A 27,421-nucleotide genomic window follows, 5' to 3' on the forward strand; every position below is an offset into this window, starting at 1 on the left:
CTCCTACAAAACAACAAATCTCACGTCATATAAGTCAGTGATAACAAAACTATTTTTGAGAACCTGCATCGGGAACATTTAACAGCTCTGCAGAGGCGCCGTGAGATAGGTACGGTCTCGGAAATCAAACACCCGACTCGACCCCACCGCACCCAGTTCTGTCTGCTCTGCATGAGAGTCACTAACAACCTCAAATTCCACAAAACATGAGTATTGCAAATACTCATTGAACATGATGGGGTGACTAAAGCAGAATAGTCGAAATATTCCTTTATTTTTTACCGAGATTGGCTACAGCAGGCTTCCACGCCGTTCGTGAGCAGAACTCCGGAGATCACAGTCCGACCTCCCCCTCCCCAGGTCCAGGCGTCCGGACTCCCCCCGGCGGCGGCTGCTGATGGCACAGGCCGGGTGCGGGGGGCGGGGCGGCGCGATGGAACAAGATGGCGACCGAGCAGGTGCGGGAAGAGAGGGGCTGGAGTGGTATTGGAAGGGGAACTGAGGAGGGAGAGGGCAGCGTTGAGAGTGGGTGATCTTCTGAATAATCCTTCTGCAAGTACAGTTTCATCGTAATGTATTATAGTGGATTGGAAGAAAGGATTTGTTTTGACAGGAGAGGTTGTGATTAGGAATGCATAGGCAGTAAGTTGTTCTAAAATCCAGTAATCAAATTCGCTGCTGAAAGTCATAATATATGAAGATTCTTTTAAGTAAAAGTACTCTGCAAAGAACAGGGTAGTGGAACTAACCGAATTGCTCTGCAAGATGCTGGTAGAGGTTTGACGGACTAAATGGCCTATTTTTGTTACAAACATGGTGGGCTAAATCATCTCCTATACTGTTATGATTCTGTAATTCCACCTGCTTTGTTCTTATTCCCCGTATCAATGTCATCAGTGATGTTAAAGAAGAACATTTGCTTGACTCTTTTGCTTCTTAGTGGTAATCAGGAAGACAGCGTACAAGTGCATGCACGTTTTGATGGATAATCTTTCATTTTAAGATCATGAACCAAATTTGCATTCTGACCCTGTAAAACAAGTCTTTGTAGATCCTGGGGTTTCTGTACTTGTTGTAAGTCTTGCTGAGATGGTATAAGCTTGGGGATGGACCTCCCTTCCACTAGGAAATTCTGGATTTCATGGTAGTGTGGTCCTGCTGTAGTCTTTTCCCTAACGGGGTTTAGAGATAGGTATGCTGCCATTATACACAATATTATTATTTTCCTGCCAGGTCACTATTTTTGGAAATGGCTTCTTCTGTGGCTCTGCATTAATTAATATGGAGGTGTATTTAATGATTGCGATGACCTCCTGAGATAGTGCTGATGATGTCTCAACAGTGGGATGTCAGAAAAGGTTGGAAACTGCTGGTGACGTAATGCCAGACTTGCGCACTAAATAAGCCTAGAATGGTTGTTTTGTCAAAAATTGACTTGTAATGTTTATCAAGGAATTCGTTGATGAATGATTTAGGAATGATTGGATTTCATACAAGTTTTCAGGAGGTTGGAGCCAATTCGCCTGAACTGCTCTGTGCTCTAGAGTATGGCTAGCCCACAAAAGTCTAATGGGTCAGGTTGGACATTAAAAAGAAATAAATGTAATTCCTTGGACTCGGCTCAAATGGGGCAGGGGCAGCTTTTAATAGATGAATGCATTCAGTGCTATGGAAGATGATAGGACATACTGCCTGGAAATAGCCAGGAGAATGCAGGGAACATAGGAAGCAGTTCCTGTTCTCAGTGTATTATATTTTTGTAGAGCTTGTCTACTTGTACCAAACTGATAGCTTGGTATCAGGTAATTGTGAGTTCTTGGGTCAAATTTGGATTGGCTGTTGTTAAGTCTGGTTCAGGGTGGACTACAGCACTGCATAGTTCTATGGTTTAAAAAAGAAGATAAGCCTGTAGCTGATTATTTTTCTTTCACACTTTGATTTTCTAACTTCTACCCTCCAAGTATGGCATGTGAGAAATAGTGTGAAACATCACTGCTCTTGTGATTGAAAAAGAACCAGAAAAGGAGAATGCAGTCAAATTGAATGTCAACTTGCTAACCATTTTGGGAGAGATGCCATATGCAAGAATAGAATGTTGTTAGCTCATGGTGTGAATGGTGATTAATCTGGAATCCCCTCCTGTTGTGTATATAGTAGCTATTGGAATAATTGTAGAATTGTTTTTGAAATATAGCTACTTTAAAAAAATGTGAGTGGTGCACATTTTCTTACGGTAAAGCTGCATCCTGTCTAAGCCATTTGCATACAATGAATTATATCCCGTGCTCACTTTTATTCTCTGGTAGTTTTAAATTACAAGAAATTTAAAAAACTTTGTTCATAAATATTTGTCTCGTCAGTTCAAAAGATATTGTTTTCTTTCGCCTGTTCTTTATATTGGGGTGGTAAATTTATTTATTTAACTCTTGGAATGAAAGTACACAGACTGATACTGGCAAAGACCATTTACAAATACAGTATTTATCTATAAGTTTCAATTTAGGATATTTTCAGTTGATGTATTCAGTAAAGGGTGTAAGTTAATTCAGAGGAAACCATTTATTTTTAATGAATAACAGTCTAAAACAATCATATGTTATTTGTTATGTTAACATTGGGTATTATTTTTCTTGCGTGTTGTTTAATCCAGAGTTCAAATGGTCCTGTCCGTCGCTCCATGCATGAGAAAGCAGTTGACCGTAGAAATATAAATAAGGAGCACAACAGCAATTTCAAGGCTGGATATGTTCCCATTGATGAAGAAAGACTGCACAGGACAGGGTTACGGGGTCGTAAGGGTAATCTGGCAATTTGTGTAATTGCTCTTATGTTTATCCTGGCAGTGATTAATTTAATTGTAAGTATTCTGTTGTGGCAATAGTTTGACAACCAATTACATTTAATATCAATATAAGATTTTAAATAATTTTCAAATTGCCCTGAGTCAACATTGAGCTGCTGCTGCTCAGTGTCAAAATCTTAACCTCGGGTACTGCCTTTGCAGAGTTTACACTTGTCATTGTGTTGCTTTCCTTCAGCTCTTCTGGTTCCCTTCCATATTCCTGAGATGTGCCAGTTAATAGATTAAATGGCCACTGTAAATTGGCCTTAGTGTTCCGATGATGGGAATGTGGAAAGAATAAAGTGGATTAGGGGTAGAATTAGTATAAAAATGAGTGCTTGATGGTCACTGTGGATTTGGTTCACCCAAGAGCCTGTTTCTCTGCTCCACAACATAAAATCTGAGCCTCACATCTAAAAGTGTTAACTTTGTAGCGCTTCCATTAAATGTTAGAAAATCTGCAACTTCTTGTCGATGTAGTGATTTTGAACTTCGTGTTGTGAAGAGCACCAAAATATTGGTTATTGCAATAAAGTAAATTTGAGTACATGTACATATTGTTTTTATTTGCAAGCGATGGCTACTCTGCTGCTTGCATTCTAAGTTCCAAATTTTGGTTAGATACAGCAGGTTCATGTGTCTCACACTAAAATTTATTGCATTGTCTATGTTACAAATGTACAGTATTTAGTGTAGCTTATGTTTAATTTTTATCCTCTCATTTTGTCTTTGCTTTATTTTTTGTATTGGATATTTTTAATTACTTAAAACTACATATATTCAGTGGCCACTTTATTATGTATACCTATACATCTGGTTAATTCAAATATCTAGTCAGTTGATCATGTGGCAGCAACTCAATAAGTAATGGCTTGCAAACATGATCAAGAGGGTTAGTTGTTCAGACCAAACATCAGAATGTGGAAGAAATGTGATCTGAATGACTTGGACCATGGAATGATTATTAGTGCCAGAGAGGGTGGTTTGAGTTTCTCAGAAACTGCTGATCTCCTGGGATTTTAATGCACAACAGTCTCTGGAGTTTACAGAGAATGGTGTGAAAAACAAAAAAAAATCAGTGAGTGTCAGTTCTTGTGGGCTAAAGCACTGTGCTACTGAGAGAGGTCAGAGCAGAATGGCCAGACTGGTTCAAGCTGACAGGAAGGCAACAATAACACAAATAACCATGTGTTACAATGGTAGTGCGTAGAAGAACATCTCTGAACGAACAACATGTTGAACCTTGAAGTGGATGGGATACTGCAGCTGAAGAGCACTAACATACTCCATATCCATTTTATTATGTCCAGGAGGTACCTAATAAAGTGGTCACTGAGTGAAGGTTTTTCATAACACTAAATTCCTTACTTGTGTTGTTCTATTTTTGTCTTTCAAATAAGACATGATGTTATTGTGCAATCTGAGGTACAGTGCCCTTTGTTAATATATTTGTGTTCTTTATGGGATAGAATCCTGGTATGATTTGGTCAAAGTTAAGTTTATTGTCATATGTACATGTACATTAAGCTGAACCTCCTTAACTACCCAAGAAAGTAAATGTGCTGGAGTGCTTCCATGTGTGTATGTATCTATGTGCTGGGCCCAGGGCAGATCATCCAATATGTTAACGCCCAGGAATTTAAAGCTGCTGACACACTCTCCCCTCAATCACCCAGTGTGGATTGACACATGCTCGCCTCCAGTGTAGAGTGGCACATGCTTGCCTTCCTTCCCCTTCCTGAGGTCAACAATCAGCTCTTTAGTTTTACTGATGTTCAGTGAGGAGATTGATTTCAGTCAAATCGTTAGTAGGTAAATATCTGTTAGAGAAATATTTTGGACAGTCTTTTCTGCACTGGAGGGAGACACAAGGAAGAAAGAAGAACAAGAAGGAAAGAATAAAATGATCATCCTTCATGTTTCCTTCTCTTGTTTGCCTTTCCTTTCCTTTGTCCGTTAAACTTGCTCCACACCTGAAGATCATTATAGCGATTTTGAGCCCGAGATATTTTCTCTGTTTTTCCGTCTTTAAGGAATCAGAATCAAGTTTCATATCACTGGGATACAGTATGTTAAGTTTGTTGTTTAGTGATAGCAGTACAGTGTAATCCATAAAATAAAACTATAAATTATATATATATATATAGTGTTAACTTTAAAATTGTTTAAAAGTAAATCTGGTTGAAATGCACTATTTAACAATTATTTTTCTTACTTCTTACTAAAGTATATTGCTTTGCTCTATTTTAACAATGGGACACAAAGCTAGTGTGACTATTACTATTTCAGATTACACTTGTTATCTGGGCTGTAATTCGAATTGGCCCCAATGGCTGTGATAGTATGGAATTCCATGAAGAAGGCTTGTTACGATTCAAACAGGAGTCTGACATGGGAGTCGTGTATCCAATGCACAAGAGCACAGTGGGAGGAAGAAGAGATGAAGACTTGTTGATCACTGGCAACAATCAACCAGTAAGCTGATTTTTTTTATATATTCCATGGTTATAAATACAGTGAAGCATAAACAAAATAATAGAGATTAGAAAACCACCGAGGCTATCAAAAGCCTAAGCTTGGTATGGAGAGTGAGCATACTCCTGAATCAATAAAGTACTGGCCTGTGCATTTGTCTTGCTGTATGTTCTGAAAATACGCATGGAAATGACCAGCAATCTTGAGAAATAGTAACAGTTACACTCTCACTTTGCTGGACTACTGTGAAGTTCATTTGTTTGGACAATTACCATGAGGCGGTATGGTAGAGTAGTGGTTAGCACAACACTCTACAGTACCAGCAGCCCAGGTTCATTTCCTGCCACTGTCTGTGAGGAGTCTCCCGTGATCGTGATGGTTTCCTCCGGGAGCTCCAGTTTCCTCCCACACTGCAAAGATGTCCTGGTTGGTAGGCTAATTGGTCATTGTAAATTGTCTAGTGATTAGGCAAGGGTTGAATTGGGAGTTGCTGGGCAGCACGGCTCGAAGGGCTGGGGGCTCTTTTATTATTCAATTTTATTATTAAATAAAAGTAATTTATTCCAGAATATTTCCAACCATGCAGAGTTATGGTCAACAAAACCAACGTATTTAAATCACATCACTGATCGCAGTCTCTAAGAGGTAACAAATAAGTACACTATTAATGTGTGATATGTGACAGTTTTTATCTAAATATTAATTACAGTAGATGTGTAGAGTATGCTATTTTAAAAAGTGTATTGGTACAAAAAATTCAGGGTTTTCTATGAAAATAGTGAAGGTATTTGGTACATTCTGGAAGAAGTAGTTAAAGATTCAAAACTACTATGCCATCAATATTGTAAAAACTAAATGATTACAATGCAATATTTCATTTTGTAGTTCAGAATGTACATTTTCGTCCTTTTTAAAAACTTTGTTTCAGGTGCCATTTCATATCACAGGAAGGAGAGTGGAGAGAAAGATAGTGGTCAGCACCTTTATTTTCTGGTAGTCCTGGAGTAAATTTTGTAGTGTGAAGAGTAACAAGCTGGGGTGATTTCAGCTTGTGCTGCCTCTCTCAACTGTGGACAGATGTAATTGAAAACTTGTAAGCCAATGCCTATAAATCCTGTCCTAAGAATAGCCTTTTTATTTCAACCGAAGTAGTGATTTGGTAACTTAATGTGACAAATTGTCTGACTTCCTATGCAGTGCTTGGTTTGCTTAATGAATATGAAGCATTATTAACTTCTGTTTCTGTGCTCATTTAGGTGGTGTTTCAGCAGGGAACAACCAGACTTAGTGTAGAGAAGGACAAAACCTCAATTACGAGTGATATTGGCATGTCTTTTGTTGATCCCCGGACCCAGAAAACTGTGTTCAGCACTGACTATGATACTCACGAATTTCATTTACCCAAAGGTGTGAAGACACTAAATGTATTGAAGGCATCCACAGAAAGGGTTAGTGTTCATCTTTTATTCTTCGTTTTAAAGATAACCAGCCCATAAATTTGATCAAAGAGCATTTTTTCAGCCCTGAATGTATGTCAGGAGTAATCTTGCCTGTTTTGTTCTGGAATTCATCCTCAACCTTGTTATCGCTTGATTGATATGTTCAGTCTGTATGTAGAATGAAGTCCCAGTGATCATCATGCTTTGCATCTCTAATTTTGGTCCTCCTATTGATTGGCAGACACCCAATCCAACCCTGCTACTCCTCATCTGCATACCCTTAACCTTTGGTATGATCACATCAATAAATATGTTACCCATTAATTTCTGAGCCTCACAGATGCCGTACGTCATTGAAAATCTACTGCTGTTTGAACTCCATAACCAGTAGTTCAACCTTCTGCATCTGTGAACACGATGTATGTGTAACAATCTCTATGTGAAACAGAATTGCATTCTACTCAGCTGAATTGTCCCATAGCTAATCTTCAGCGAAATCACGTTTTCATCCAGCCAAAGTCTGCGATGCCCTTGCCTTTATCCATGGACCCATTCTCCTAATTCCAGTTACCTCAGCTACTGCTTTCCACTGTTTCAACAAGTCCGCAATCCTTTACTGAGCTAATGACCCTGTTGCCTTCCTGGTACAAATGGTGCCCGTGCCCACTTCCACTTGGTATTGTGCATAAGACACTGGCCACATCCCATTTGCCATGACCTATTTGTCATTGTCTCCTCCAGGTTGATACTCAAGTTCTGCCTCCCTTAAAAATGTATTTTTTTCAAGTAAGCTTATTAGTAGAACAGAAGATAAAGTTGATCCCTCTGTGAAAGAACAGTTCTGTTGCTCCAGTAGAATTTGAGGCTAGATGCTGTTATCATTATGATATATACCCAATATTAAATATTTGTTAAACTCTATGCATCAATAAAAAAATATGAATCACTTTGCTATTCAGAACGATGGAAGTTGCATTAATTTTCCTAGGGAGTCATATTTTCAAGCTCTCTTTAGTAAATTAATCATAATTAAAATAGAGCTTGTGCATCTTGAAATATTCGTTGAAACATTTACTTAAGTGTAAACCATGAATTGTGAGTGTAATTTTTAAGTAATATGCACTTAAGAAATTAAGCTGTGTGAAAAATTAGTACAATGTAAATAGTATAGACATCTTGTATCCAAGTGTTAATCATATTTTTAAAAATAGCTTAAGTATGGCATCTTTCCTAAACTGTAGTCTCAACTTTCAACTCTCTTCCAATCTTAGTAACTTCTGTTAGCTCTGTAAAACTTTTTAACTAATGAAATCATGGAGTACAATTAGAAATACATTGTGCCAGGTTCTGAGCTTCATTGATTTTTTTCTTCTAATGCCGCTCTTTCCATATAGATAAGTAAATATTTGTTCTTGATAAAGAATCAGTTTGCATTCCACCTATGAAATCTAATGTTGATCTAATTTTGTCCAAATACTTGTTTTTCACTTTCCTGTAATTCATTGTCTGTGTTTGCAAACATCCGTTGCGGTGATGGTCATTTGGCTTGTGTAAATATAGATAAGTATGCATGCTTTATTTTAACTTGGCTCATGAATGCCAATTGCCATGTGGTGTCTATGGGTATCACATTTATGAATATATTTATGCATACTCTTTTATGGGATTTCAGAACAGAGGAAAAATATCTACTAACTCTATAGCCACTTTTTTCAGAAATAGGTTTAAGTATATCCTTGTTCTTACAACGGCATAACTTTTTTTTGCCATACAACATTTCATAAGCTGGTACCAGGAGTAGATCCTAATTTCCACGGGAACTAAATGTGTTTAATATGCCGGCATTTGTATAAAATATTTAAAAAAAGAGCAGCAAGATAACATAGCAGTTAGAGTAATTGCTCTACAGCACCAATCAGGGTTCAATCCCAATACTATATGTAAGGAGTTTGTACTTTCTTACCATGACTGTGTGGATTTCCTCTGAGTGCTCCAGTTTCCTCCCACATTCCAGAGATGTATAGATTAGAGTGAGGAGGCTGTGGGCATGCTGCACTGGCACCAGCGCAGGTAACACTTGCATGCTGTCCCCAGCACAACCGTTGGATTGTGTTGGTTGTTGGCACAAAATGATGCATTTCACTATATGCTTTGATGTACATGTGACAAATAATACCAATCTTACCTTAATCAATTTAATTTGAAATATTTAAACTGTTCTTTCTAGATAACAAGCAACCATACCACAGATCTCCATATTCATTCTGGTGGCCATGTGATTGTGCGTGGAAATGAAGGAGTCTTCATCATGGGCAAAACCATTGAATTCCGAATGAAGGATAATATGGAACTCAAGGCAGTAAGTGCAGAGATTGTTGGTAGCATTTATGAATTTTAATTTGTTTTTAAGTAGACAATCGTTCAAATTATTCTCATTTTACAATTTGTGCAGAATAAATTTTCAAAAGCATTTAAAGTGTAGTATGTATTGCAAAATGTGAATGTTATTTACACATCTGATGTTAGATATTTAATATAATTCCCAGTATTTTACTGTGGAGTTTGCAGTAGATGAGACTTGGTGGAGAGGAGAAACAACAAAAATTATGTGGGCTTCTCAGAAACTAGAACACAGTCCTTTGCTTTTAAATGGAGTGCTTGGTATTTGAAATGTCTGGAAATGAAAATGAGAAAACTAACAAAGTGAAACTAGGAATCTGAATTTTGAATGCTTTATGCTTAGGCTGCTCAAAAACTTTACACTTAGAAATTTAAGTTACTAATTCACTTTCAGTTTCCAATGAAATGTAGGCATTGTATTCCTAATGTTCCAAAATGCGTATGTAATGATGCACTATCGCTTTATTTAGGTAAACAGTATTATTCTTAATGGGACTGTGATGATCAACACATCACGGCTTCCAAATTCATCAAATGGAGAGCTCCTTGTGGATGATGGCTGGGAACGCTACAAACTCTGCATGTGTGCAGATGGAACACTCTTCCGCATCCAGGTGAAAAGCAGAAATACAGGCTGTCAAACATCCGATAACCCCTGCGGAGTTGTGCTATAAGGATTACAATCTACAAGTAGTGCACTATTGTAATGTTTCAAATGAAAGAGATCAATTTAATGCAGAACAATCACCACTATCTGCTTCATAATAACACTGTCTTTTGTGAATAGTGATAGGTAAATGTTCCACTAAAAAAAAGTCAGCTGTTATTTTTCAGCAGACTGGCACTTTGTACCAAGAAATAAACTAAAGAGTAAACTATTTCTATTCCCACTCCAATCCTATAGAACTAGCCAACAAGACTTTTCAATGAATTAAAAAAGATCACTCTTAGTCAGGGGCTTAAATGTTATTAATAACAATGTTTAGTTTTCCAGGTCAGACTTCAATTCAAGTTCAGCAATATGCATTAAAGTGAATGTATAAAATGAGTGAAACAATTTATATTGATTTAAAAATAGAAACAAATGTCATCAAAGCTGGGCTATACAATTCCTGTTGAAAACTTGACATTTTATTTCTATGTGTTAGATTGTCACAAAGTAGTACAAATCAAAATCTGTTGGTAAAATGGTTACTTCAGAGAACCTCATATACAAATTCTGCAGGAATAGTTTTTCCAGTGTAGCTTTGCCAGGCTTAGATTTGCTTTATCAACTTTGGTTTGGAGGACAATTTAAAAATTGCTGCAAGTGTCGAACTACAACATTTAGAGTTGCCTTTGGCTAGTGATATGTGAACTTGTTAAGTTATTCAGATTAATTCTAATGAATAAATACTTGTAAGGTAGGAGACCTGGAGCACAGTTCTTTTTGGCTCTAAGTAGGTTTACATAGTGGAAAAGAGGCTGGGAAATATCCCATATCATAATAGAGACATTGTTCTGTTTTCCAAATTACATAAGAGATATCTTATTAAGATGTATAAAGACAACATACTTTTGTATAAACAACCAAAACAAAATGTATGATAGTACAGTCACATAAAGAATAAGATCTAGTTGTTACTCGCTAAAGGGTACAAAGTCAGGCATTGCTTGATCCTTACTCTGTTTAAGCCTCTATGCTGCTGAGTGATAACTTGCCCATTGGTTTTGGCCAATGCATAAAATTGGACAGTTAGAATACTCCAAAACTTTGAGATCAGTTTAACAAAATTGGACCTGCATGCATTTCACAACTTTTTTTTGTCAGTGCAGTAAACTGAATTTAATTATACAGCAGTTTTTCCAGATATCCAGCTGTGGCAAATATTTGCTACGAACAAAAACACTTAGTTATTTTTACTTGTTTAAAAATTAATAATAGAAATAAGTTTTATTTTGTGCTTCTTGTTTATCATATGACAGTATTACTTAGATTATTGGTTTAAAATCATTCTTATTCAGTATTATGTATCAACAAAATGTAAAGCATATTGAGATATGATAATATAGCTTCTTTGGTGTTCTCTTTTGGGCTGCTTTTTAAGTATGAGCTATTTGGAAAACTAAAGGATGGAATAGATTTAATTATTGACATTAAATGCTGTTAAATACCTCCAGGTTCTGACATATAGTTTGTTACAGCTCAATTAATCAAAAGTTTGATCCAGTTATTAAATTTATTTTGGATAGCTTTTAGTTTTGCAATAATAATGTATCATTTGGCATATTTATTAGTTTTTTTTTAGAAGTCTATATAATGCATGACATTGAATTTTCAGTTTTAAGAATGAAGGAAATGATGAATAAATCCAAACTTCTAATGGAACTAATTCATATCAGCTGACCTTGTGGCTGTGTGTGAAGTCAATTTTGGAAAAATCATTTACTTCTTATCATCCATAAAATGTTTCAATAATGACTAAATTTTAGAGGGTATATATATTTAAATTTTGATTTTTAAAACAGGTCCATATACACTTCTATCCTCCACTGAGTGTACCTTAAGGTGCTCTGCTTTTTTTCTCTATAAAAGAACCAACCAGTTCCCCTCCACCACCCTTTTCCATCTGACAGAACTGGTCCTCACCCTCGCAACACACACACAAAATGCTGGAGGAACTCAGTAGACCAGGCAGCATTTTGTGTGTGTTGCTCAGATTTCCAGCATCTGCAGATTTTTCTCTTGCTTTTGGTCCTCACCCTCCAGTTTTTCCTTTGTCTCCTTCCATTTTCTCCAGACAATTAGGGGTGGACATGGACACCCACATGGGCTGTAGCTATGCTTGCCTTTTCATTGGCTATGTAGAACAGTCCATGTTCCAAGCCTTCCTCTGTAATGCTCCCTAAATCTCCCTCTGTCATGTTGACGACTGCATTATGCTGCTTCATGCACCCACAATTTCACCGACTTTGCCTCCACTTTCAACCCTGCCTTTGAATTCATTTGGTCCATTTTCTGACACCTCCCTTCCCTTTCTCGATTTCTCTGGAGACAAGCTATCGAACAACATCTTTTATAAACCTATCAATTCCCACATTTATCTTAACTATATCTTTTCCCACCCAGTCTCTTGTAAAAATGCTATTCTCTTTTCTCAGTTCCTTTGTCGTAGCTGCATCTGTTCCTGAGATGTAGCTTTCCTTTCCAGGACATCAGAGATGTCCTCCTTCTTCAAAGAATGGGATTTCCCTTCTTCTACCATTGATGCTGCCCTCACCCACATCTCCATTTCCCAAACATCTGCGATCACCCTACTTACACCCCTTGAGCCTCCACATTCAACACATCATTCTCCATAACTTTCACCATCTCCAAAGAGATCCGACAACCAAACATATCTTAAACATCCTCCCTTTTTCTGCTTTCTGCTCAGATCACCCACTCAGTGATTCACTCATTTGTTCCTCCCTACCAATCTCCCTCTAGGGACTTATCCCTGCAAATGGCCAACATGCTACATCTGTCCATTCATCTCTTCCCTCATCTCCATTCAGGACCCCAAACAGTCCTTCCAGGTGAGGCAACACTTCACCTGCAAATCTGCTGGGATCATCTGTTGTGTCTGGTGCTCCCAGTGCAGCCTCCTCTACATTGGTGAGACCTGTTATAAATTGGAGGACTGCTTTGTCAAGCACCTCTGCTCCATTCACCAAAAGTGGAATTTCCCAGTGGCCAAACATTTTAATTCCGATTCTCATTCGCATTTTGACATGTCAGTCCATGGCCTTCTATTGTGCCACAATGAGGCCAACCTTGTACTCCGTGTAGGTAGCTTCCAGCTTGATGGCATAAATATCTATGTCTCCTTTGGGCAAGGAAATTTTTCTTCCCCCCCCCCCCCAATATTCCCCACTCTTGCCCTTTATTTCTAAATGGCCTATACCACCCCGTGGGTCACCTCCTTCCCTTTCTCCTATGACCCTCTCTCCTCTATCAGATTTCTTCCTCTCCAACCCTTTACTTTTTCTATTTGGCTTCACATTTCATTGTCTATCCTCCTTCCCGAAGAAGGGTCTCAGCCCAAAATATGTATTTGTTTGTTTATATCTATAGTTGCTGCCTGACCTACTGAATTCTTTCAGCATGAATTACCAGCAGCTGCAGAATTTCTCATGTTTTCAATTTTTAAAACTAAATAAATTTACACTACAATTGTATTAAGCTTCTAAAGTCAAAGAACTGCCATTGTAATTACATAAAAATGTAGCACTGAATAAACTCCTGTATTTGAAGAATTGCCTTGGAGCTTACAAGAAATAAAATCCCATATACTTAAACATGATTGTATTAAAATTTAATTTGTTGAAACAAAAATACATCAGGAGATGGGAGATGGGAGATCTTGGGCAAATCTAACTTAAAACAATTAAATGCACCCTCAACTACAGGCCTAAGCAGTTTAAGTATTGGATGAAAAATGTTGTATTAAATAATTGTCAGTCAGGTGCTAAACTACTTGGGCCTGAAATATGCTGAGGTGATTGTTGTCGATGAATGGACCTCTTTTTGCAACCAGTTGTAGCCAAGAGAAACCTGCGAGCAAATGTGTTTGTTGGAGGAATTCTCAATGGCAGCATCCGTAAATTCTAGGATTGGAACTACAATTAGGAAATAGTAGATCATTAAAACGTTGCATTTAGAATGAAGCTAAGTTACTTTGTGATTGGAGTACTGGTAAACCTAGGATTCTTTTGAACATGTTAAGGTGCAAGAGCAGTTATTTTAACTTGCTCTATTTTGTACATCTACAGATCAACCCCAATAGTCCAGCCCACATCCCCACACACATGCTAGATTTAACCACTTTCCACATTTCACCAATTACATAAAAACAGTACAAGTCAGCACCTATTGCAAAATCCAGAACTGTTCATTCAATATCCAAATGCTATTGCTCACAGCACCGTAAGTAGCCATTGAAATGTTAACATTCAAGTACTATCAACAAGCGATTTTTTCTCTCTCTCTTACTAACATCTCTTTCACAATGGCACAACACAGAGAACCTTGATATTAAATAGTCAATGACAAAATGCCCAACAGGTCTAAGATTGTTGCTCCCTCTGAGAGTGAGAGTGAAGGCTGTGGAAAGGATGAGCAACCAAACCTTGGCACCATGGTTAAAGAGAGCCATTCAATAGGGGAAGAGAAGAGAATTGTAATTGGGCATAGCTTAATCAGGGGAAGAGACACAATTTTCTATCACAAGGATCCTCCAGCACTCAGATTCCAGGTCATCAACTTTGAGCTCGAGTTCCTCATGCAACCAACACTTGCTGCAAGAATTCCTCTATTTTGAAATACTGTAGATTATTGAACTGAATTGACGTTATTTCTTACATCCTTCATATGAGATGTAAAAATCTTTACGTTGCATCTCTGAATGTACAATGTGCAAATTATAGTAATTTGTAATAAATAGTATGTACAATAAGATAGACAACAGAACAGTCAATATAGCTTAGAAATAAAATTGTATCATTGTAAGTTAATCAGTCTGATGGCCTGGTGGAAGAAGCTGTCCTGGAGCATGTTGGTCCTGGCTTTTATACTGCGGTGCTGTTTCTCGGATGATAGCAGCTGGAACAGTTTGTGATTGGAGTGACTTGGGTCCCCAATGATCCTTCGGGCCCTTCCTACACACCAGTCTTTGTAAATGTCCTGAATAGTGGGAAGTTCACATCCACAGGTGTGCTGGACTGTCCGCACCACTCTCTGCAGAGTCCTGTGATTGAGGGAAATACAGTTCCCATACCAGGCAGTGATGCAGCCAGTCAGGATGCTCTCAATTGTGCCCCTGTAGAAAGTCAATAGACAATAGGTGCAGGAGTAGGCCATTTGGCCCCTCGAGCCAGCACCGCCATTCACTGTGATTATGGCTGATCATCCACAATCAGTATCCAGTTCCTGCCTTATCCCCATAACCTTTGATTCTGCATTCTTTAAGAGCTCTATCCATCTCTTTCTTGAAAGCATCCAGAGACTTGGCCTCCACAGCCTTCTGGGGCAGAGCATTCTATATATCCACCACTCTCTGGGTGAAAAGATTTTTCCTCAATTCCGTTCTAAATGGCCTACCCCTTATTCTTAAACTGTGGCCTCTGGTTCTGGACTCACCCATCAGTGGGAACATGCTTCCTGCCTCCAGTGTGTCCAATCCCTTAATAATCTTATATGTTTCAATAAGATACCCTGTCAGCCTTCTAAATTCCAGAGTATACAAGCCCAGTTGCTCCAATCTTTCGACGTATGACAGTCCCTCCATCCCAGGAATTAACTTTGTGAACCTACGCTGCACTCCCTCAATAGCAAGAATGTCCTTCCTCAAATTTGGAGACCAAAACTGCACACAGTACTCCAGCTGTGGTCTCACCAGGGCCCTGTACAGCTGCAGAAGGACCTCTTTGCTCTTATACTCAATTCCCCTTGTTATGAAGGCCAGCATGCCATTAACTTTCTTCACTGGCTGCTGTACTTGCATGCTTGCTTTCAGTGACTGATGTACAAGAACACCTAGATCTTGTTGTGCTTCCCCTTTTCCTAACTTGACTCCATTTCGATAATAATCTGCCTTCCCGTTCTTACCACCAAAGTGGATAACCTCACTTTTATCCGCATTAAACTGCATCTGCCCACTCACCCAGCCTGTCCAAGTCACCCTGCCTTCTCATGACATCCTCCTCACATTTCACACTGCCATCCAGCTTTGTGTCATCGGCAAATTTGCTAATGTTACTTTTAATTCCCTCATCTAAATCATTAATATATATTGTAAACAGCTGCAGTCCCAGCACTGAACCCTGCGGTACCCCACTGGTCACCGCCTGCCATTCTGAAAGGGACCCATTAATCGCTACTCTTTGTTTTCTGTCAGCCACCCAATTTTCAATCCATGTCAGTACTCTGCCCCCAATACTATGTGCCCTAATTTTGCCCACTAATCTCCTATGTGGGACTTTATCAAAGGTTTTCTGAAAGTTCAGGTACACTATATCCACTGGCTCTCCCTTGTCCATTTTCATAGTTACATCCTCAAAAGATTCCAGAAGATTAGTCAAGTACAATTTCTCCTTCATAAATCCATGCCGACTCGGACCAATCCTGTTACCGCTATCCAGACGTGTCGTAATTTTATCTTTTATAATTGACTACAGCATCTTTCCCACCACCGACGTCAGGCTAACCAGTCTATAATTCCCTGTTTTCTCTCTTCCTCCCTTCTTGAAGAGAGGGACAACATTAACCACCCTCCAATCCACAGGAACTGATCCTGAATCTATAGAACATGGGAAAATGATTACCAATGCATCCACGATTTCTAAAGCCACCTCCTTAAGTACCCTGGGATGCAGACCATCAGGTCCCGGGGACTTATCAGCCTTCAGACCCAACAGCCTATCCAACACTATTTCCTGCCTAATATAAATTTCCTTCAATTCATCCGTTACCCTAGGTCCTTTGGCCACTATTACATCTGGGAGATTGGATCTGTCTTCACTAGGGAAGACACAAACAAAGTACCTGTTCAACTCGTCTGCCATCTCCTTGTTCCCCATAATAAATTCACCCGCTTCTGTCTTCAAGGGCCCAATTTTGGTCTTAACTATTTTTTTTCCTTTTCACATACCTAAAGAAGCTTTTACTATCCTCCTTTATATTCTTGGCTAGTTTACCTTCGTACCTCATTTTTTCTCGGCGTATTGCCTTTTTAGTTACCTTCTGTTGCTCTTTGAAAGTTTCCCAATCCTCTGGCTTTCTACTCATCTTTGCTATGTTATACTTCTCTTTTATTTTTATACTGTCCATTACATCCCTTGTCAGCCACGGCCTCCCCTTAGGATCTTTCTTCCTCTTTGGAATGAACTGATCCTGCACCTTCTGCATTATTCCCAGAAACACTTGCCATTGCTGTTCCCCTGTCAACCCTGCTAGGGTATTGTTCCATTGAACTTTGGCCAGCTCCTCCCTCATAGTACCATAGTTCCCTTTGTTCAACTGTAATTCTGACACCTCTGCGTTTCCCTTCTCCCTCTCAAATTGTAGATTAAAACTTATCGTATTATAGTCACTACCTCCTAATGGCTCCTTTACCTCGAAGTCCCTAATCAAATCTGGTTCATTGCACAACACTAAATCTAGAATTGTGTTCTCTCTGGTAGGCTCCGGTACAAGCTGTTCTAAGAATCCATCTCGGAGGGACTCCACAAACTCCCTTTCTTGGGGTCCAGTACCAACTTGATTCCTCCAGTCGACCTGCATGTTGAAGTCCCCCATAACAACTGTAGCATTACCTTTGTGACATGCCAATTTTAACTCTTGATTCAACTTACACCCATTAGGGTCTTTCTACCCTTAGAATTTCTCAGTTCTATCCATACTGACTCTACGTCTCCTGATTCTATGTCCTCCCTCACAAGGGACTGAATATTATTCCTCACCAACAGAGCCACCCCACCCCCTCTGCCCATCAGTCTGTCCTTTCGATATCCTTGAATATTCATTTCCCAGGCCCTGTCCACTTGAAGCCATGTCTGTTATTCCCATAACATCATACTTACTAATTTCCAACTGTGCCTCAAGCTCATCCACTTTATTTCTTATACTCCTTGCATTCATATTACAATACTTTTAATTCATTACTCCCCTCACCTCCCGTATCAATTCCTATTTCACTTGGCCATACTGTACGATCCCTTCTTGAGCTTTCTGCTTAGGATCTGGGGACTCATGCTGAACTTCTTCAACCATCTGAGGTGAAAGAGGTGCTGTTGTGTTTTATTTTCCACCACACCGCTGGTATGTACAGACCAGGTGAGGTCCTTGGTAATGTGTATACTGAGGAATTTAAAGCGGTTCACCCACTCAACCCCAGATTCACTGATGTCAATAGGGGTGAGCCTGTCTCCGTTCCTCCAGTAATCCACAACCAGCTCCTTTGTTTTTGCAACATTGAGGGATTGTTTTCTTGACACCCAGAAGTCAGGGTGATGACTTCTTCTCTGTAGGCTACCTCATTATTATCTCAGATAAGCCCAATCAATGTAATATCACCTGCAAATTTAATGAGCAGATTGGTGCTATGGGTGGTGACACAGTCATAGGTATACAGAGAGTAAAGGAGGGGGCTTAAGACACAGCCCTGGGGGCTCCTGTGTTAGAGGGTCAAAGGGACAGAGGTGAGGGAGCCCACTCTTACCACTTGCCGGCGATCTGACAGGAAGTCCAGGATCCAGGTTCACAAGGCAGGGTGAAAGCAGACGTCTCTGAGCTTCTTCAGTCATGCAGCAGTGGAGATCAGAAATAGTCCTTACCGCCTATGTAGCCTGTGCCAAACTGTTATTCTGCCTGTCCAATTGACCTGCACATGGACCATAGTTCTCCATTTACCTATCCAAACTTCCTTTAAATGTACAGATCGCCCCCATATCCTCTGGCAGCTCAATCAAAACTTGCATATTCAATAAAAATGTCTCATTTTATAATTATACATTTTTTTCTGAAATAGTACAGTACAGCACTAGAACAGATCCTTCAGCCCACAAATCTCATTTGCCTGCATGTGGTCTGTATTCCTTCCATGTCCTGCCTGTTCATGTATGTCTAAATGCTTTTAAATGTTATGTCTGCCTCCATCATCTACCCCTCTGTTAAGATTTACAAGGCTTTTTTTTTTAAAAAACTTCTCCCTCCTATTTCTAATATTTGACATTTCCACCCTGGGGGGAAAAGGCTATCTACGCCTGTCAGTTTTATATACCTGTATTGTTACCCCTTAGCCATTGATAGTGCAGTAAAATTACAGGATTATTGAAGCATTTTGAGCCAATTATTTCAAGCAACATACAAATGATTACTCATTGGTAAGCTTCATATCACTATATGATTGTATGGGCTGAGATTTGCAGTATCACCAAACACCAATGCATATTATGCAAATAGTGGAGAGCCTCAGAGGGATGTCCCTGTAGTACAGAGATGAGGAGGAATTTCTATAGTCAGAGGGTGGCAAATCTGGAATCTATTGCCAGGTATCTCTAGAGGCCAAGTCATCGGGTAAAATTAATACAGTGGTCGATAGGTTCACCAATAGTAAGGGAGTCAAAGGAAAATATTAGGGAGTCGGGGAGAAGACAGGAAAACAGGGTTGAGAGGAAAAATAAACTCAATTTAAATTGACTCAATTTAAAATAATGTATTAAAATAAAATTGCACATTGTTTCACTCAATTTTTTTAGTTTGGCCACAAAATATATAATTTATATGCACTGATGTTCTAACACTGAAAAGCAGCATTGAATCAAAGTGACACAAAAAAGACAGCAGACGCTGGAAATCCGGAACAGCACACAAAAAATGCTGGAGGAACTCAGCAGGTCAGGCAGCATCTGAACCAAAGCAGATAAAGAATTAAACCATTTTGACTGACTAGCTAATAAAATAGCCAATAAAATTTAAAAAGGTCAGCATGTTCTTCATCAAAACAGCATATTTTTCCATGTTTAGCTTCAAATTCAGTCATATTTCTAATTCCCCCTTATGTATCATATATCTGGAAATTACCAATTCAGTATACTACCATTAGCACTTTTGCAAATTACTTCAAAGTGGAAAAAAATCTCTCCAACTCGCATGAATACACTAAAAAAACCTTGCATCTTATGCTTGGTCACACCAAGTCTAACAAAGATTTTTTTGTAAAATACAATGCTAGGACTTCATCAGTCAAATTCGTCAAGCTGTCTGCAAGTCAAACTATTATAATCAAATTAAAATTGAAAAGAGTTTGATATTACAGTCCCATTTGACTGGTCTAATCTCAGCACTCTCCATTTACTGATATGCTACTGGTGACGAGTCATTAATGTACTTAATTGTTCAGTCATCATTTTTATTGACCAAAATTTTCCTGAGAAATACTTGTGGTTCAATATAATTGCCAGTATCACGTTATTCAATTCAAATTCAGCAGCACTTAGTGATTCTCCAAGTGTGCTCTGTTGCTGGGAAGCATAAAATTCTTGCACTCTCAACAGTTCTGTGGAAACACTGGCATCTGCTATTGAACCTGCACTAGATTAGACTACAAACACTTAAATGAATTCATTCATTTCAAAGGAGAGGCAAGCCTCAATTATAATTGATTCAATTTAAAAATACCAGGAAATAAAACAACTAAACTTCAATGTAAAAAGTAACTTCACTCACTGGGATTCCAGTTGCATTGCTTCCTTTTAAAAGTTGCCTGTTTCTGTTTCCCTCATTCCCCATAGAGTTCAATGAAAAATTTATTCAACTATGTTTACAACTTGTGCTGGATTATTAACAGCTTGTCCAGCAGTAGAAGTCCATGTTTGCCAGGTTAAGGGAGTTGCACTACTTAAGTCTGAAAAGATCACATCTCTCCTCCAAAAACTTTTAAGCTTTGAAAACTCAGTAATAGACGCAAGTGCTGTAATGCATTTATACCATGCCCAACACCCAAAGCAATTTCAAGCGATAGAGAACTTGTCTTTTCAAGATACAAGGAGGATTTGGTACTGTAATGTCTTAGGGTTTCTAATATACATGAATGTGACAAATCGAAAACACCCACTTTTCAATTTAATCAACATTTAATGACACTAATATGAATACAGATGTGAGCTAACAAAAATAAAAAGCTGGCATAACATACAAAATCAATGCACTCAACAAGTTATTTTCACTATTCCAATGAGGACTTTAAAATTACAAAACCTTAAAGAATGGGAGCACCACTTATTTGAACAACTGTTCTTTCGTATCAAGACATATTTTACATTGATATTGACTAAATGTAGTACATTGAATTTGATATTTTAAATCTATTTGTAATATTTTTCAAAGAAATTGGACCAAAGGTACAGCTACATACAGTGACTGGACAAAATACAAAATGAAGTTTGATGAAAGGTCCTTTATGTGAAAAAAATGCATCATCCTCAATTTTGTGCACTCAGGCAAAGGAGAAGAAAATGTAACAGTTTAGTCACCACAAAAATTACCTAAAATATCAACTTCTTCATTGTATAAGGCAGTCTTTATGATCCATACAAAGACTCACTTGGGCTTTCCAGTGATGGGAAGTAAATTAAAATGGGTGATATTCTATAAATTTTAGTAATTATCAAAATTCATGGGTTGGGGGAGGGGAAAAGGAGGGATGGGCAAGGGAAAGAAAGGCTTTAAGTATTTCAATATTAAACAACCAGCTGCTTAAAAGTGCATATCCATGTAACAATCTTTGAATTAGATGATACATTCCTTGTTGATCAGAGAAATGTTTTGACTTAGTGAAAATTAAACAGCCTTTGTTTCATATTATGAATGCTTGAAACTTCATTTTCCATTTGATGCTTTTGAAAAAGGATGACAGTAAAGTTACTGTTACTGGTCAGTGAAACAAGGACACTGTCATTCGAAAAATATTTTAACTCAGGAATTCAGGCATTTTCACACACCGTTTATTGAATTAAATGCTCCTATAAAGTGCAATACAGATTTTTACTGCATCTAGATGGATAAATATCTAATATGCTTAACTGATCAAAGAGAGAGCGAGAGAGCGAGAGAGATGTGAATGCCAAATATGTAACGCTTCTCTTGAACACAAGTTAGAGATTTCCAAGGCAGTAATATCAAAAAAAAAAAAAAAAAAAAAAAAATATCAGCTACACCACAGCTTTCAAAACAAGTGTCCGAGAGGTGACTTCCACACTGGGATTGCAATTTTTGATCCAATTTCAAAATGAGAAATATGGTACTTCAACGTGAATCAAAGTGTAAACTTAGCTGCAGCTATAGAAATAGCCAAAGAATTGTGCATTTTAGTGGTGTACTAGCCAACAGTTTGTTTTTTTTTTAAGATTATTCTATTTGTAGGTAATTCCAGATGAAAAATTGAGAACTATACGAAATAAGCATTTAAGATAGTTTATATTAAACCTGACACTTCCAAACCTTTGGCCATTCCCAATGGCAGATGGTATTGTATTTTTCTCACTTATTCTTCAATACACTACACTGTTTAATGCTGATATACATTATTTAAAATGCATCTGTAACTTAATGAGAAGGTCAACTTCCAAGACAACTGAGTAGATTGTGTGTTACCAGAAGACTGAAAACTAAGCAAGTATAGTTCATCATCAACTATATTGTAAAGGTGAATCAAGCAAAATGTATCTTTATAATAGATCCAGTCCAAAAAGGTGGGGGATGGGAGAAGATAAGGGATGGGTAAGAGAAAGAGAAAGGTTTTAAAGATGCTTCAATGTTAAACTGCTTAAAAGCACCACTAAATGTGACAATAGTTTAACCAGAGGATGCATTCCTTGTTGATCACAGCAATATTTTAACCTCAAAGTAGAAACTAAACAGCCTTTGTTTTATGTTATAAATTCATGGAACTTAATTTTCCATTTTGTTTTTGGAGAAATGTGATGACAGTACATAAGCACTTCAAAAAGGTCATTATTAAAGACTGTTTTAATATACTCATTGTCTAAACAAACAACTGAAATAAAGTTAATTTGAAGACAATACAATTAAAGTTGTCATAACCAAGGGAAGTAGTGGGATAAGCTCCCTCTACCTATCAAATGCTCCCAATGGTATGCCTCTCAAATTATCTCTGACAACCAAGTCCAATCTCGACATTCACATGGAGCTTAACTACTGAGCACAGCGGAACCATTTCAACTGACAGCAGGAGCAAAGGCGGGTTACTGGCACCTCAAATCCAGTCACTTTCCTTACCATATCGTCTCCATATCGTACTGCCCTGGCTTGCATATCACATAGACAACCAGAAAGCAACATTCATGGCTGGCCTTGGCCAAAGGAGGGCCTCAAGCAATTAACTTGTTGGTGAACTTGACTGAAGTAATTAAATTGGTATACAATACCAATAATCTAAATTGTTGCATTTCTGTAGAATGCTATTCACAGTTGACATGAGCAAGTTTATTTGGAAAAAGACTAATTTTTACACATGTATTTTCCCCTAATAGCGTAATCAATGCTGGACAAAGTTAAAAGATGCTTTACGATTTATAATTAAATTACAATCAATAATGTAGCATCAGTGCCCCATATCACAGATAAAAATTCACCAGTTTTCAAATGCACGTGAATCTGAGAGAAAAATATACAAAGCATAAGTCAATTGTTATAGGAAAAGATGCAGTACAAGGTCTCTATATTTTATTGACTTTTCTGCATATGGCTAGAAGGGCAATAAACATCTTTGGTAGGAGTTGTCTAAGGCAACAGAAAAAAAGCAAACTAAAACAAAAATCACCTGTTTTAGATGCACAAATTGTTGACATGATCAAAAAGCAGCTTTAATGGCACCATCATGGTCCAGTTTACATTAATCTTAATCAAATGTTTAATTCAAAGCTGAATTAGATTATTGCAGCTGGCCTGCAACACTGCATTAAAGAACAGAAAGACCGAGTCAGTACTTTCCTCTTCATTGAACAGCAGAAAGGGAGAAAAAATTAATCAATTCACATGATTCTGATGTGAACACATAACAGAATACTAGTTGGTCTATACATATGACACTCACACATTCTAATAACTTTTAAATCGTGCAAACCTCTTAATACTATCAAGCTTCTGTGCCCAATTTAATGTTTGCAGCTGTTATACAAAATATAGAACATGAAAGAACAGCAGCCCAGCCTATTAGCCAGGGTAGACAAGGCAAGAATTAGGGCTTAAACAACCCATTATGATGCACTATTTCAACAGATTACAGCTTGGTGCAGTGAATCAAAATTTTGCTATACCACAATCCAACAGTTTATACTCTAAAAATAATCTAATCTTGAGATTCATCAATTAAGCTATACAAAACAGTTCTAAATGCATACATATATTGGTTTAGTTAACAAGTCTTCAACAAATATTTATCTAAGACTTTTAACCATTTAATACAATTTTCATCAGGATTTATTATCTTTCCTCAAAAAGATTTCTGCGCAAAACAGCTTACAACACAACTCACAAGTTCAACAGCAAGCTATCAGTGTGGTTTGCTGTACCACTGATGTAGTCCCATTACAAAAAGAAAGCAAAAACAAAAGGCTCAGAAGAAAGTTTGATACCAGATTTAAGTGCTTGTAGATATTTAATGCTTACAGCAAGTCAGATATTTTGGGGGGAGGGCATAAAACAAAAACATTCTTCAAATCTGTTTTCCTAGGTCTTTTATGGCTAATTTTGAATATAGATGTTGTTCCTGAAGTTAAAGTGCTAGGACATCTGTCTGTCTTTAAACCATTCCACAAATTCATCCAGCAAGACTGGCCCTGAAACGAAGAAAAATGAGAATTTGATATTGCAATCAGAACATGATAATTAAAACACCATCAGAGGGTACCAAACTCAGAGTACAGCTGCTTCAAAGCAAGGTGGCATCTTCACAAAAGCTTTTTAAGGCATTAAAAAAAGACTACAGTAATCATCGGCATGATTCACATTTGGAAATAGGAAGACTATAACCCAAAATTTGCTATCAGACAGATACAGATGAGCAACCAAAGGAAAAACATTGGCTGGGCACCCAAGCCAGAGGGCGAGAGTAAAATAGGAAAAACAAGCACACACATTGGGGACATAACTAATTTTAAGATCCTATTAAGAGGGAATTTTCTATTGGAACATTAGCTTTTTTTCTGATCTGATATGACTCTGGAATTTATTTTATTATTTGAAACAGTTTAAGATATGAAGAATCACAAAATATTACATAGATACTATTTATTTCTTCTGGTTTGGAATGCAGATTATCCGATCCCACTTGCGCATTTTTACTTGATTAGTAAATTGTATGGAATTAGAATTTATTTAATCAGTAACAAAAGCAATACACAAACTAGACAAAAACCTTAATTGAGGAAATTGACAACTTACTTTAAATGAAAGCAGATGTAAAATAGTTTTGGACAAGGTAGAAAATGGGTCAAGTATTTAAAACTTTAGGATAAGCTACACCCATTTAATGCACACCAGGTGGTTAAAACAAATTTGTTACTAATGTCTTAGTCAATTTTAACCTGCTTGACTAGAAGGCTAAGGCACCCATCTGAAGTTGACTAAATATGCTGATTAGGGTGCAATGACATCATCCGATCCCAACTCAACTCCATCTGATCAGAGTAGAGAGCCAATGAAGCTTTCCAAACTGGTAACGATGGGCAAGGCTAGAATCAACAGCACTTTCACATTGTTTTACTTTGCACTCATCTCAAGGACATAACTCACAGTGGCTCACCACCTGTAAGGTTTTGGACTTTTGCTCTTCTAGGGTCTTCCAAACAACCATAGTTTTGTTCTGCCATGGATAGATGGGAAATTGTTCTGCCTGCTTTTAAAAACAATTCCCTTCTACTTGGATGAAAATAAATATAATGAATGAGTGTGGGGACAAAGCTTTTCACTATACCTCACTCCACTACATATGATTTTTCTTCAATTTAATAACCAAACCACTAATTTGAAGTGAAACACCATCTATGAATGGCATTAGATAAATTAGATACCCTAGTGTTTCCTTCATCCTTTGACCATGCTCCTCCATATACCGCAACAAGTAAAATTTAACTTGATTAGTTCTGCAGATGTGTTTAGCAAGTACTTGAAAATATCACAATGCAAAAGATGCAATGTCGTCTTTCTCTAAAGCTTTAGCTGCAAAGTCTAGATGTTTGAGAATTGAGATTTGTATTGGCTGTTAAATTGCCTCAACTCACCCCCCTCAAAAAAAAACAATGAGTACCCCTGTAGACACCAATAGAAACACGAGGGGATGGGATAATCATGGTATATGGAAGATACCCCTTACTTTGGAAATAAAGATTCCACACATAACACTCTATGTAAATATCTTCCTAATTTAATAAGCTCACAAACAATATACAGCAGAGGAGTATGAAGCCACTTGACTACAGTTGTAAAATAATTGCAAAGACAAATGTACTAATAATAGGTACAGACGCAAATCTAGATAGTAACAAACATATAAGTGTGAAAGTATTGACGTCATGGACTCAAAAACCAACTGAAGCCTGTTTAAGTTGTTTATGAACAGATTTAGAATAACTCATTTTACCATAAAATGTTTTCCCCTCTGAAGTAAGATAGTTCTGTAATAATTTAGATGTCAGATGACATAGACGTGCTTGGAATCTTATCTCCTAGAAAACCTGATTTTGTGAAACTCAGTTGAGGCAAACTTTCATATATGTAAACATTTATGTAGTGAAGGTGGAAATTGACAGAGGGTGACGGTGACTATTTCCAGGTCAAAATGAAAAGATAAGAGATGGCATTACAGTTATGAAGTCCAAGTCATAGATCCATTAAATGTCAGGACAACTTAGTCCTAAAGAGCAGACAAGGCTCAACCAAGAACAATTTTCAAAGAGGTTGCAAAGCATGATTAAAATAATACATGGATTATTAACTTTAATCAAACAGCTTTAAACAAATCCTTTGACAAAGAGTCTACATTTATTTACCATTCAAACTGAGAAAATATTTGACATTAGAATTTCTATGTTAAGCATAGAACTATGATTGAAGTCCATTAAAATTCATATTAACTTACTATTCTGAGTATTCTGCTTATAATTTCCACCAGTGATAAAAGCATGTCAAATGTGTCAGGCACAGGAGAGCCTATTCAATTACCTCCTAAGAATTTATATGTAGATGCTTATCTTCAGAGGTTTTTCCCAGTCAGCTTAAGTACAGAACATCTCAAGTACATTTCCCACTTATAATTGGGTTTTGCTTTTAGACAAAACAGTATTTGTTCAAGCCAACTATACCTTTCGATTTGGGCAATAACTGTCCAACACTATTGCATCACAAAAGTGTACAGGAACACAAAAGTCTACAATTTTGACCAATACAGAACACTGTCACATTACTATTTAATTAATTGGAAACTTTGCCAGAAACAATCCATATCTTGTCAGGTTTGCCCACCTGGATTATCCTACCTTGAATTAAGACAAGATCTTGCTCTGGAATGCAAGTAACATTAAAAACTTGTATGCCCCAAATTAGTTTTAAGGTATACAATCTGTTAGGGATTCATGAGTTATGGAATTATGTGAATATAGCAGACATTAATTCAAATGAGAATCAGTCTTCAGTTCTCATATAAATTGCAAGTAATATTCACTT

At 37.6% G+C, this 27,421-nt stretch overlaps 2 protein-coding genes across 3 annotated transcripts in view; one reads left to right on the forward strand and one right to left on the reverse strand.

Annotated features, from left to right (window-relative positions):
* Nucleotides 1-352: 352 nt before the first annotated feature.
* On the forward strand, nt 353-13,543 carry sgcb (sarcoglycan, beta (dystrophin-associated glycoprotein)). Its single transcript, XM_072252722.1, has 6 exons — nt 353-458; nt 2,651-2,857; nt 5,132-5,317; nt 6,574-6,765; nt 8,984-9,115; nt 9,627-13,543. Exons 1-6 carry the CDS (start codon nt 444-446, stop codon nt 9,828-9,830), a joined length of 936 nt encoding a protein of 311 aa, XP_072108823.1. The 5' UTR covers nt 353-443; the 3' UTR covers nt 9,831-13,543.
* A 7,249-nt stretch (nt 13,544-20,792) lies between these two features.
* dcun1d4 (DCN1, defective in cullin neddylation 1, domain containing 4 (S. cerevisiae)) overlaps nt 20,793-27,421 on the reverse strand; it is a 68,680-nt gene continuing 62,051 nt past the window's right edge. For both annotated transcript variants that reach the window (XM_072252726.1, XM_072252725.1), the window contains one exon: nt 20,793-24,537. In XM_072252726.1, coding sequence (XP_072108827.1) covers nt 24,482-24,537 — 56 coding nt within the window. In that variant the 3' untranslated portion in view covers nt 20,793-24,481. The remainder of the gene's footprint in view (nt 24,538-27,421) is intronic.

This window comes from Mobula birostris, chromosome 3 (genome assembly GCF_030028105.1).
Source record: "Mobula birostris isolate sMobBir1 chromosome 3, sMobBir1.hap1, whole genome shotgun sequence".
NCBI classification, from domain to species: domain Eukaryota; kingdom Metazoa; phylum Chordata; class Chondrichthyes; order Myliobatiformes; family Myliobatidae; genus Mobula; species Mobula birostris.

Excerpts from the sequence above, each read along its gene's own strand:
- sgcb (XM_072252722.1), top strand. Across the intron at positions 5,318-6,573 it reads TCACTGGCAACAATCAACCA|GTGGTGTTTCAGCAGGGAAC; the intron begins GTAAGCTGATTT and ends GTGCTCATTTAG. Across the intron at positions 9,116-9,626 it reads ATAATATGGAACTCAAGGCA|GTAAACAGTATTATTCTTAA; the intron begins GTAAGTGCAGAG and ends CGCTTTATTTAG.